This window comes from Centroberyx gerrardi, chromosome 11, assembly GCF_048128805.1.
Source record: "Centroberyx gerrardi isolate f3 chromosome 11, fCenGer3.hap1.cur.20231027, whole genome shotgun sequence".
Classification (NCBI taxonomy): Eukaryota; Metazoa; Chordata; class Actinopteri; order Beryciformes; family Berycidae; genus Centroberyx; species Centroberyx gerrardi.
The window spans coordinates 11072611-11085136 of NC_136007.1; the positions used below are offsets into that span (position 1 = coordinate 11072611).

Genomic DNA, 12526 nt, shown 5'->3' on the forward strand with positions numbered 1-12526 from the left:
AACAAGTGTGGGTGACAGTCTCCAAGGAAGCCAACTCTCTCAAATCATAGCATTAAATTAGAACACACACACACACACACACACACGCACACACACACATACACACACACACACGTACACTAGCAGTGATACAGCACAAAACAAACTTGTGTACAGCGCATATGACTTGTTATGAGACATGTACATCCCCCAACCGAGGGTTCAATTCCCGGCTGTGACACTCGCTGTGATCCATTAGTGTCAGTAACCTCCGTCACAGACGTTGAATACAGAGCTGAAGACACGCAAGGAGTTTGGACGGCCTGTTGTCCTTTAAAAAAACAACATGTGCCTGAAAATTTGGAAAAAAATCTCCAGTGTTTACTCTGTCTTTGGTTCCTGTCTCCTTCTTGCCTCCTGGATGAGGCTTTTAAAAAACTCTGATTTCATCATGTGTGTGAGTAATCACTCTTTCTAAATCCTTTCTGCTGTCTCACCCCCCTCCCACCCCCACCCCCCGTGTCCATTTTTTCCAAAGCCATACAACACAAGGCCTAAAAACTCTGAAACTTTATTCACACCAGCCTGGCTTCAACCACTGCAGCGGAGTACTGATCGGTGAGAGAGTGAGACAGTTATCTTATCGCACTACTGTGAAGACGCTTACACAATTATTCCGTCCTGTAACCTGGAGAGATAAGGAGGTGAGGGCCTTACTGACATGTGGGCAAGAGACTGAAGATACTACTTCTTATCAATGTTAGATCCAGGCGGCTTTTAAAGGCAGAAAATGTAATAAAAACTCTTCAAAATCACGCAAGGTTCTGCTTCATTAATAGTCTAGAGGAATTACATTTGACATGATGTTGACATCCACCGTCTAATGGAATAAAGTGAATGAGACTACAGAGATTCTTATTCAAACGATGTACTTAGAAATTCAAAGGTCAAGAGTTAGACTGGAATGTGAATAGAAGAGGTTTTGATGGTCATAGCGTGCCTCATGGTGTGAAACAGAGAGTATCAGCCCGTATGAGGATCTTATACATTTAAGGCTGTCGGGGATCAACAGCTGTTTGGGTTTGTTTAAAAATAGAGCACATAAACTTTTTCCAAAATATGTGAAAATCACAGGTGTTGTGAAAATAACCATATTTGAGCAAAATGCCATGCTAACCTGTGAGGTGTGTAACCTGTGTGTTTTTCCAGAAAATGTGCTCTGTTGTGCTTTAATGCAGTTTCTAAAGAGAAACAAGGTGAGGATCTTTGTCAAAGCTTGACTTATGACAGAATGGAGAAACCTTTCAGAAACACGTGACACCTCAGACGTTAAGAGTTTTCATAAAATATGGCTATGGATAGGTTTTTAAGATGTTTAAGGTACATTTTCAGGTAAACCATGAACCATCTGGCAGTGATGAACAAGCACAAATTGGCTACCAAACATCTCAATAATGGAAACAGATTCTGCGATGGTGATATCATCCGTAACTTTCCCATATATGAACCCCAGAATTTCCACTTTTGACTTTCCTTTGATCACAGTCCTGTTGCGTCACTGTGTCAGAGCTGAACCGAGGTCCATACTCTGCATCATACTGCCAAGCTTCAAGTGTTTTGCATGAGGTATGTAACAGGAAATTGCACAACGGGAGAAATCCCTATGGCTTGAACACTAATAAACCGATCTGATTACATCTCCGAAATGAAATAACAAGAAAAGTGAGTCTGCTGTGAATGTTTATGCTGAATTATTCAAAATTGATGTTGAATGTAAAACTGTAAATCAAATTTAACATAGCCTATTTGTAATGTCTGACGGTATGTATTCTTATACAGTTTTCCCTTTTCAATAGGAAAGGAAAGGGGTAGTAAAAACACAAACAAACAAAGACATTAACTATACAATAGAGTATTGAATGTATGTAGTGTTGTATTGTCTGTACTGTATGTATGTCTAATGTCCATAGCTTGTCATGCAGAGTATGTGAGGTCCTCTTGTGTCTGTGGAGAACCATGTGTGTCAGTACTGTGGAAATTGTTTACATGTCTCTGCACCAATGTGACCAAAACAAATTGCTGTACAAATTGCTGTAGGCTAGGCTAAGTGATTTTGAATAAGGTTTGAATATGGTCTTGTGGTGAAACCTGAATCCCTAAAGATGAAACAAAATGCATTCGCATCAGTCACCTGGCCCATCTCTCTCTCTCTCTCTCTCTTTCTCTTTTTCTCACACACACGCACGCACGCACGCACGCACACACACACACACACACACACACACACACACACACACACACACACACACACACACACACACACAGTGACGCCCTCAGTATCCTCCACAGTCTGATCCTGACAACATTCATAGCGGAAACGGCAGTAGCCTTTTGACACACTTCATGTTGATATTAACATCCACAACATGATTAATATGCCCATCCTTACTCATACTGGAGTCTTATTATAATAGCGTTCACTGGCAGGGCATGTGTGGATAGGTTGTGTGCGTCACTACGCCCTCGGTCGGCTATTTACAACTCAAACAGTGAAAAACGTTCCAATTACACAGGGCAGAAAGTTGTGAAAAGTTATTATATCAAGCAATACTGTCTCCAAACACTAAATTAATCTGTCCTTCGCCTATAGGCTACTCACCATTTCTTGGAGCACTCCAAAACGAGTTCCTGGTAAGAAGCAATAAACTGAAACTTTGAAGCCTTTTTGCCAACCCGCTGCAGTCTTTTCCAAACCGAAGTCATATTTCCCCCCTTGATGAAATGAAAAGTTATGAAATAAAAGAACAACAATCCAACTTTCTTTGTCCGCTCGGATCCGTTCCTTAAAAGGTCCGCTGGTGATGAACCGCCTCGCTCTCACACAAGCTGCGACTTGCGCTCATCGGCAATAAGTTGAGTCACATAAAAAAAAAGAGAGAGAAATGTCGCCATGTACCGAAAGGGAAGGAGTCATGTACTGTATGAACTGGCAATTAGGGTAGGCTACAAGTAAAGAGGAACCGAATCCGCCCGGTTCAGTGCCGTTCACGGGCTAAATAACCTGAAGTTTCAAAACTGCTACTGTAACTCTCATTGAGAACTTCTCCCTATAGTTCTCTGGCAGTAATCCACATTGAGACAGCGCAGCTTTTAGTCAGCCTGGTGTTGTAATATAGGCCTACTGACTTCAGAATGAGTTCACCCTCCCTCTTTCCCTTCAGTGACAAGGGAGAGAGAGTGAGTGAGAGAGAGACAGAGAGAGAGAGAGAGAGAGAGAGAGAGAGAGAGAGAGAGAGAGAGAGCAGCTATGCAAACCCTATGGTGATGCAGCACTATGCAAAGTTTTTATCTTACAGTAGGCAGTCTGTGGAGTCGGTGAGGTAACACGGTCTCACACCTGTAGACTTTGATCCTGTCTGTCTGTGTCACTGGAACAGTCTTATCTGAGAATGGCTGATTTTTACTTAATCAGCTCCACAACCTCTCCAGTCTCCTCAGGTCTCTTGCAGGCTTACAAGGTTTGTTGTAACCATGCAGCTATCAGTCGATCAGAACTACTTCACCCCGACCCAGCCACCGCCTCGTGTTCAGATACATAGGGGAAGTGTCATGGATTTTTCTAGTTTTCATTATTGAGTTCATAGTTATAATTCTGTTCACTTCCTGAGTCCCAGCTGCGTCATTCAGCCCCCGACCAGAAAAGTGTGTTTCATCTAGTTAAATAGAGAGGCATAGTTTCCATGGAGAGGGCAGACTTGACTTGGGTCAGTGTGTGTGTGTGTGTGTGTGTGTGTGTGTGTGTATGTGTGTGAACAGGCTGGGTCAGAGCACAGGGATTTTCCTCAGTGAGAGCAGGAGTGTATTTTTAGGAGAGGGCAGAGAGATGGATGGATGGACAGAGGCAGCTGGGGCAGACGAGTGTGGACCGGGGGGAACAAACTCTCCCATGACTCAGAGTTGGCCTACAATCCTCTAATACCCCCCCACCCCCCTCCCACCCCCCACCAATACCACCAACACCAAACACACACATGCATACACACCTAACAGCGTGTGTTGTCCTCTGTTTTCAGAATCTACCAATTAGCACCAACTGAACTTCGCAGCCTGCCAAGCTTACCTTTGTTTTACTGTCCCGCAGCCTTGTGAACAGTTGTGCGCTGACCTGATCACTCTGCCAACCACTTCACACCATATTGTACTGTATGCTTCCAATCCAACACTGACATCTGAAAACAGTGTTCTTCCTTGTACTATTCAATGCCTTGGTGGAATTTTGTTGTCTCCTTTTTCTTCTGTTTTAACGTTTGGGGTGCCACTATTTCCTCGGTGTCTTGACTGGTCTCGTCCTTCACTGTGCCCCAGCTTCCTATCTAACTAGTGCTGAAACAATTAGTCGATTCATCAATTAGTCGATTGACAGAAAAGTAATCGATTATAATTTTGATGATCGTTTTAGTCATTTATCAAGTAAAAATACCAAACATTTGCTGGTTACAGCTTCATTAATGCTAAGGTTTTCAGCTTTTCTCTGTTTCATATCATTATAAAATTAATACTTTGGGGGTTTTTTGGCTGCTGGTCAGACTAAGTAAGCAATGTTAAGACATCGCTTTGGGCTCTGGGAACTTGTGAGGGGGATTTGTCTTTATTTTTGACATTTTATAGACAATCAATCAATCAATCAATAGATTAATCGATAATGGAAATAATCGTTAGTTGCAGCCCTACATCTAACACCTTATTGTCCTCTCCAGCGCCTCCCTAGCACCCACTGCACTGACCTTTAGCCCGATAATGACCTTTTTTTTTTTTTTTTACTTATCACCCAATGTAATGCATAGATAGACGGACAAACAAGCAAACAAGCAAAGAAAGACAGAGAGGTAAGCAGGAAGATGGACTGAGTGACTGAGCAGGCAGAGACAGAAGAAATTAAAAAGACTGTGCAGTTCGTTTACATTTCAGACATTTCGCTGATGCTCTCAACTAAATGCCTAAGTGATGAGCGAAAGACAAAAAGCAGACACTCAAACACTCAGAGATCGACAGTCAAACCATCAGGCAAGCAGTCTATCAGAGAGACAGGCAGGCCGGCATCTAACAATATCCACAACATATGTTGATTATAAATAGAGAACAGCATGGGACTTTCTACTGAGACGTCACTCCCCTCATTCCTGCTCTCACCACAGCAAATGGTTTCCCCCACGCTGCTTTTCTACAAGACTTAAAGGCAGGAGGGCTGCAGGAGTGAAGGAGCTTTCTCGACTGGAGATAGTCCGCCCCCTGTTGGTCAGATTTTGTAATATCAGCCACTGATTATATCAAGTTCAAGGAATACTGTACATATCTATGGCATACACTGTAGTTTTATTTTAAGATTGAGATACAAAAGATCATAACAGATGAAGTTGACAGACTACAAAGTTACACAAATTCATTCAACGACTTTGCCAAAACATTCAACTTTCAGCTGTATAAAACTGTAATACATTTTGTTTGAGAAGTAAACGATTCAATCCAGAGACTTTGGAACCATTTTTGATAAACCAAGTTTGATAATCCTGGTTCCTATCCAGTTATATATAGCGGGCTTTGAGATGTGGAAGGCTCAACTCAGTATATTATGACTATGATGAGCTGAATTTGCCTGGATCCAACATCTTAAGTGCAGAGGAGCTGGCTATTAAATTAAAGGGGAATTCCACCAAAATGAATTTTTAGGTTGATGTTCTGACAGACAGAGATCATGTCCTATAATTTGCAGAGTTTTTTTTTTGTTGTTGTTTTATGAGTTTTGATTTATGAGCTCTCAAGATCAAGGAAAATGTATTCCAGTGGTTGAAAGAACATTTTCTAGACAGTCATGCTCCTGTACTATTTCTTTGTCTGAATTCAAGCATTCAAGCATTCAAACATAATTTTCTGTGGAATTCCTCTTTATCTTTAGGTATGGAAAATCTATTTATGTGGTAAAAGTTCACAGATTAGATTGACAGGTTTTGGACGGTTTTGGACGTACTGCATGTTGCTCAAGCCTCTCACATTGATTCACTTTAATGTTAAAGGGAACACAAATTATTGATTGGTAGCACTTCTGTTCTTTAGAGGCCATGCCACTATATGGCCTGAAGTACTGTATGATAGGAAAGTCTATTTCAACATGTAATACAGGGTGTCAAAAAAGTCTGGTATCATCAGGAAACCACCAACTAAACAAGCATCAAAACCGGATTTCAGAAGTGTGATTCGAACCCACACCTCCATCTGTAGTGCCACTGTCTAAAATAAACATTTTGTCTCACCTGCCAAGGACTGCTAAACTACAACAAATACCTGCCAAGAATAATTTTTTAATAAATTAAAATTTAATGTGTAGTGGGTGACTCTTATTGATTTATCCGCCCAAGACAAATTTTACCAGCATTTGGTGCTTAGCGGGCGGTTAATTTCGGACCCGGCGTAGACCAGAAACCCTGGAGCCTTAGACGACTCATCCATCCTGACATGTAGTGTGTGAAAGAAAGAAAAAATATAAAGTCCATCCCTGTGAATCCAGACTTTTCAGACACCCTGTATACACAGTATGGGGACAGCTGTAGACTAAAGGTTAGAGAAACAGGCTTTGGAACAATTTGGGCAGGGGAAGTCAATGAGTTGCCCTCTCCCCTGTCTCCACAGTGTGGGATGCCCGTACATAAGGCACTTCACCCCCAGTTCAGTGGTCACCAGTAGAGGACTGGTGGTACTGGCTGTCTCCCAGGGGTGAGTGTGTGTTTAACTGTATGAACGTGACGCAGGGCGGAGCTGAAAAAGAGCACGAGTGCTCCGCAAATCCTTCTTCAGACAATCAAAGAGTAAAAAACATTAGGGAATATGAAAGGAGTCTTTGATCCACTGGTCTCTGGAGTTGCTGCTGGGTGGAGGCAGAGGCAGGGAGGAGGAAGGAGCGGCCCTCTGCTCCTCCTCCTCCTCCTCCTCCTCCTCCTCGGAGTAGCCGTTGTCGGCGCTGTCAGAGAGCAGCGAGGAGCCTTTGTAGTCCTGGATGGCTTCATGCAGCGACCACAGCTGGCACAGCAGAGACATGTCCAGCTGACGCAGACCCACCTGTCGGACACACACACACACACACACACACACACACAGGATCAAACTTTGTCTAGCCATGTGGCAGTCATAGCAGATACTGTATATGAAAATGATGCAGACATGTAGCTCTTATATTGATGGAAACACTATAACCAGACAGACACTAACATACACACATAAACACACACAGAGACTGCAACAGTCAGACACGGATAGTCTGAGAGACAAAGACAAAATCTATGCACCTATGCTACAGTCACACGTGCGCGCGCACACACACACACGGAGAGAGAGAGTGAGAGAGAGAGAGAGAGAGAGAGAGAGAGAGAGAGAGAGAGAGAGAGAGAGAGAGACCACCTACCATCTCTTTGCGCAGCAGTGCCAGCGCAGCGTCCAGCCCTGCCGGCTTGCTGCTACCACAGGGCGCGTCCCCGCCGCCCCGGCTGATGTCCGCCTGGATGCGCGCTCTCTTGCTGTGCACCTTCTCGATATCCCGCCACGAGCCGCCGCTGGAGTTCAGGATGCCGCTCAGGCCTTTGGGCAGCGGCGGGAGCCCCTCGACTGCAAACACACCCCCGGCCTGAACCCCGTTCATCCCAAACTCTTTAGACTGGATCTAGTTTCACACTGCAGGCAAAGGCGACGCCGCGTTCACAGTATCATGAGCGTCTGCTGAGCATGTATGTTCTGCATGGACGTCCAGTCAGGGTGTAAAGACAGAAAACCAATTCCTCAAACGCACATACAAGGTAGTGCATTAGTCTGATGAGCACCTATACTCACCACCACCTATGGGTGCTGTGATTGCTTCTCCCAGAGTGCAGCAGCAGAGCGGTGTCCGAAACCGTGCAAACAGATTCGTCAAAGGCATAAGCAAGTTAATAATGCGTCTTTGTCTTTGGGATGTATTTAGTCAAGTGTGGAGGTCTGGACTGGCGAATTCATCATGCCAGGCTTCCTGGCTTTGTTTTGTTTCCTTTCTTCCTTTGTCTGGGAGAGTTCACCGACATCCCCCGGCTCCGCCCGGCGATGACCGCGCCCCGCCCCGCTACCGTTCAACACAGTCTATATTTGGGGAAAAGGGAAACTGTCAGTCCAGCCTGTCTGATTGGACAATGGCAACTGGATACAGTATCTCAAGGTGCAGCTGTAACATACAAAGACAGAGCTTTAAGTCCAGTCCTAGCCTACCAAAAATGACAGACATCCCAAAAAAGGCCAGATATTTGGTGGATTATTAAATGAAGTAATTAAAATGAGGAAGGACAGTGCATCTTATGGCACTCTTACACTCCAACGTTATTCAACTGTCGAAACAGGCCTGAAATAGTGCAGCAGTGTCGGGTTATGGTGAAATTGTCATCACAAGAATACACAATATGGCTCTGGGTCTGGTGTTTTTTCATCTGAGGTAACAACATTTGATTTTAAATAGAAATACAACATAGAAGTACATTTGTATTTAATAGACTGCTTAAATATTTTCTCACAAACAAAACTTCATGGCGGAATGCATTTGGCACCCTCTGGTGGAAGAAACACACCATAAACAGTCTGCTCAACAGGCAACGCTTTCTTTATTCTGGTACATAATTAGGCAACTGAGAAACTTCCTTGTACAACACTGCAGCTGGCTGTTCCCATGTGAAGCGTCTAGAGATGTACAGTACACAAACAGTCCATTTGTTCTAGAAAGACTTTTTTTTCCAGGAGTCAAGAGTGATAAGGATTTACCTCTGCCAGTCATTCTTCCATCAAGTCATGCAGGCGAACACTGAACCATGCACCCGAGCCGTAACCCGCATCAAAGATTTATACTTTACACTGAAAGACCTCAGAAGAGCCAACACACAAAGCACCAAACTTTGCATCACCAGAGGCAAACCATAGAGAAACAGAAATGTGTTTGAGCGTGAGAGATAACAGCTAGATTGAAAGATGAGTGTGTTTGTATGTGTGCAAAAGCAGGGTCAGATCAGAGGACAGGTGTGTTTATCAAAGAAAGTCTAGGAGTTATAATGGACAATTTATAGCAGTAACTTCCAACCATCTGCCATCAAGGGACAAGAGTATGCAGGGTTTCATTTCAACCAAACACTACAACAGCTTATTTCTCAAAACAGTTACTCCCTCTCTGGTTGAAGTTGTGTTAATCATTTGAAACCAGCTGGTGTGTGATTGGAATGAAAATATGCATATTCTTGTCCCACAATTGGACACCACCGATTTATACATTGTGTATAATTGTTTTACTCCTAGCATCTGTTGTTCACCAACCATGATAGTTATGTGGTGATCAAATTATAAATATTCCACTACAGATGTGAACGAGGTCCTCTGGTTCGATTATGAGTGAACTGCATTGTGGGAATGTCGCACACAGACACTCATGCTGTGCACACACACAAATACACGTGCATGAGCGCACTGACACAGCCGTTAGGTCCGAGATGGATTTCAAAGCGCAGAATAAGAACTCATTTTATGCTGTTAAACAGAGCTGGGCAAAGAAATAATGGCATTATTAATACTAAAACGAATTTTTATTATTATTATCATCATTAGTAGTAGTAATCTTAATAGTGGTATTACGTTGCTTATACTGCACTTGAGTATGAATTGAAACAAAACTTTTCATTTATGTTGTAGTTTCTTGAAGGCAGAGATGGAGGTTTTACAACCAACTTGCCCATGACAGGGGATTTCAGACCAGGCTAATACAAAATATTCCTCACTAGCCAGATTTTGAATGGGGCCTGATGGTCGCCCCGGGTCAGCGAGCCGGGCAAGAACACAAAATCCTCAAGCTGCATCTCTGCTTGCAAGTGGTTTGTCCACTTTAAAGGGTTTTGAAGGATCTGACAAGTAGGACTGGTCTGAAATATTCAAGGGTTCAGAACATCCATTCATTGTGCTGGGTTTGAATAACAATTAGGTATAAAGAAGGCATTATTTTTCATTTTTGCCCCTACTAAAGCCAAGTTAACTATGAAAGCAATATGACCATGCTGCCATTATTTTACAACATAATATTGATTTAGCCTTATTTTAAAATGATAAAAAGCCAATTGTTTTCAAATGAATCATAACAATGAATATGCTTGGAAAAATTAATTTTCATCATCACTGAGGAAAAAAAACAGCCAAATGTTCAAAAACTTTGTTCATAAACACTAATGGAAGCCTGTAAAAAGTGAAGTGAAATCAAGAGTACCTTGTACACTTCTGACATTTTAATCCTATTTCAAGTGCATTTTTGCCCAATTCCGCATTCAACTCTAAGCATGGGTTCAGTCAAAGAGAGTTGTTGAAAAGCAGCTGACCAGAGTCATTAACCCAAAACAGAGGCAAGCAGGACCAGCGTTCCCATTAATCCGTGGGCCCAGCCAGTCCAGGGTGGCTACTGGTTGAGCTCCCTGAGGCTGCGCAGCGACTGGGCACAGCTGGTGATGAGGCTGCACAGCTGGATGCTTCCCTCCAGGGAGGCCGAGCTCTGTAGCTGGGAAGTGGCCCAGCGAAGTTTGGTTAGAACGGCTTCCTCAGCCTCTTGTAACACAGGATGGTGGGTGGTGCTTTGTGGGGAGGCAGAAGGCAGGGCGGGGGGGTAGGTGGAAGCCAGGACTGTGGTGGGGGCAGGGGTGGTAGGAGCAGGGAGAGCAGGTGGAGGCAGGGGGCCTCTCAGCCCTGCGGCGGCCCCCTCACAGTGCTCCGGTCTGGGCTGAGGAACTGACCCGCTCCCCTGGCTGGTGCTGGGGCCTACGTTCAGGTCAGGGGCTTGGGACGGTTCAGGGGGCTGAGCTGCAAGCTGCCTCTCTCTGACCTGGGACAACGCTGCCTGGGCATTTAGAGCTGAGTGGAGGAGAGAAAAGGAAGAAAGGGAGACAGGAAATTAAGAAATGAAGGGAGAGGGTGAGGGCAAGAGGAGAGGTGATGGGGGAAAGGAGAAAGAATGAGGAGAGGACAGAAGACAAAAGAGGAGAGGAGATAAAATTAACCACAACTGGTGTATTTGACACAGATGCGCATTAAGTTTGTGTGTGTGTTTGTTGTGTGTACCAGGGTTGTCCTTGTCAACATCAGAGTCCAGCTCCTGACATGATACACAGTAGTTCTTCTGCTGCTTGTCCTGGAGAAGAATTGTCTGGAAACACACAAACAGACTTTGTTTAACCCACACACACATATTACACCACTCCTTTTTTCCCATTATTCAGACACCATCAAAATAAAACTCCACACCACTCACCCCACACAGCTCACAACACTCTCCCAGCATCTTGTATCCTTTCAGCAGATAGTCTCCCATCAGTTTGCTGATTTTGTCTTGTCGCTCCCTGCGAGCCTGGATCACCTTCATCTCTGCCTCTGTCGGAGGCTCCCACTCAAAGTCCTCGTCATCTGGGATCACAGTAACAGTGTTGGTTTAATTGCAGTACACCTACACAGGGAGTGTACATTCATCCTCTCAATGTGGTTAATATTTTTGTTACTGTTGCTGTGACATCTGCAGATGGCATTTATATATTATTTCATTTTACTATAGATATGCAGGAACCACACTTCATCAACTTGCACTGCTTGGCTATCATCAAACCATAGCTGTAGTAATACACAGCACCGCAACACAACCTTACATTACCTAGCTAGCCACCTAAATAGATGTCTTCATTTAACGTTAATAATATGGAACAGTTTAGCCAAACAGCAATATTGAACTATGAGTCTGTACCTTTTAGCATTTAGCTAGTAGCGTTAACCAAACAGTTTAGCTTATTTCAGGGGACACTCGGCGTTAGATTAGTAACCTGGCTAACGTTAGTTATTGTATTCAATTTATGTAGGTTAAGACTATTTCAAATACGTTAAAGTACTCGGCTAGCAACTGATGACAAGCTTGCACGCCAACGTCGAGATGTCAACCGTGCTAAGGTAACGTTAATGTTAGCTAACGTTACGTAGTTAACTAGGCGGTATCAAATCTTAATTTTAAAAATAAAAATAAAGACGAGACTCCTTTCCTCTGCATACGTCAAAATAATTCCGTATCAACAGTGTGGCTGAATGGGATAAAAGGCAAAGTTAGTTCGCTAGCTATGAAGTTCACAAACCTCCATTCAAAGCCATGTTGCTTCACCGCTCCTCCACCACAGCACGTTGTGCGTGATGACGTCAAGGAGAGAACTCGTGTGTCGTCGTCTTCTTCGTTGGAATCGCGGCAGGATAGAAACATTTCAGGCGTGTTGCTGCCCTCCGCCGGTGTAAAGTAGGTGTCCGTCTATGATACGACCACATGATACGATTTATAATGCTCTCGCTCTAATCGTTTCTACTCTCGAGTACTGAAACTAAATAAACGCCACAGATATATCTCTAATCTATCAAATCACGTATCCCTACTACAGAAACAGGAAATATCTCCATTCCACCAATTGTATAGGCTATTACACCACACTGT

At 43.7% G+C, this 12526-nt stretch overlaps 3 protein-coding genes across 3 annotated transcripts in view; all 3 read right to left on the bottom strand.

Annotated features, from left to right (window-relative positions):
• LOC139917146 (EH domain-binding protein 1-like protein 1) overlaps window positions 1–3112 on the bottom strand; it is a 31953-nt gene extending 28841 nt beyond the window's left edge. The window contains exon 1 of the mRNA XM_078286474.1: window positions 2639–3112. Within this exon, the coding sequence (XP_078142600.1) occupies window positions 2639–2742 (104 nt within the window). The 5' untranslated portion in view covers window positions 2743–3112. The remainder of the gene's footprint in view (window positions 1–2638) is intronic.
• Window positions 3113–5342: 2230 nt separating this feature from the next.
• Window positions 5343–8048, bottom strand: fam89b (family with sequence similarity 89 member B). Its single transcript, XM_071906227.2, has 2 exons — window positions 7433–8048; window positions 5343–7089 (listed from the first exon to the last, which is right to left on the bottom strand). The coding sequence occupies exons 1-2, from the start codon at window positions 7664–7666 to the stop codon at window positions 6850–6852; spliced, it is 474 nt and encodes a 157-aa protein (XP_071762328.1). The 5' UTR covers window positions 7667–8048; the 3' UTR covers window positions 5343–6849.
• Window positions 8049–8629: 581 nt separating this feature from the next.
• On the bottom strand, window positions 8630–12217 carry znrd2 (zinc ribbon domain containing 2). The gene is made up of 4 exons (XM_071906220.2): window positions 12180–12217; window positions 11318–11469; window positions 11128–11212; window positions 8630–10920 (listed from the first exon to the last, which is right to left on the bottom strand). Exons 1-4 carry the CDS (start codon window positions 12193–12195, stop codon window positions 10472–10474), a joined length of 702 nt encoding a protein of 233 aa, XP_071762321.1. The 5' UTR covers window positions 12196–12217; the 3' UTR covers window positions 8630–10471.
• Between the last annotated feature and the right edge of the window lie 309 nt (window positions 12218–12526).

Coding starts and splice junctions, on each gene's coding strand:
- fam89b (XM_071906227.2), bottom strand. CDS start 7,666: ATGAACGGGGTTCAGGCCGGGGGTGTGTTTGCAGTCGAGGGGCTCCCG. Junction 7,090..7,432: donor CACTGCTGCGCAAAGAGATG/GTAGGTGGTCTC, acceptor TGTGTCCGACAG/GTGGGTCTGCGTCAGCTGGA.
- znrd2 (XM_071906220.2), bottom strand. Junction 11,213..11,317: donor AGTGTTGTGAGCTGTGTGGG/GTGAGTGGTGTG, acceptor GTGTGTTTCCAG/ACAATTCTTCTCCAGGACAA. Junction 10,921..11,127: donor TGTTGACAAGGACAACCCTG/GTACACACAACA, acceptor TCCTCCACTCAG/CTCTAAATGCCCAGGCAGCG.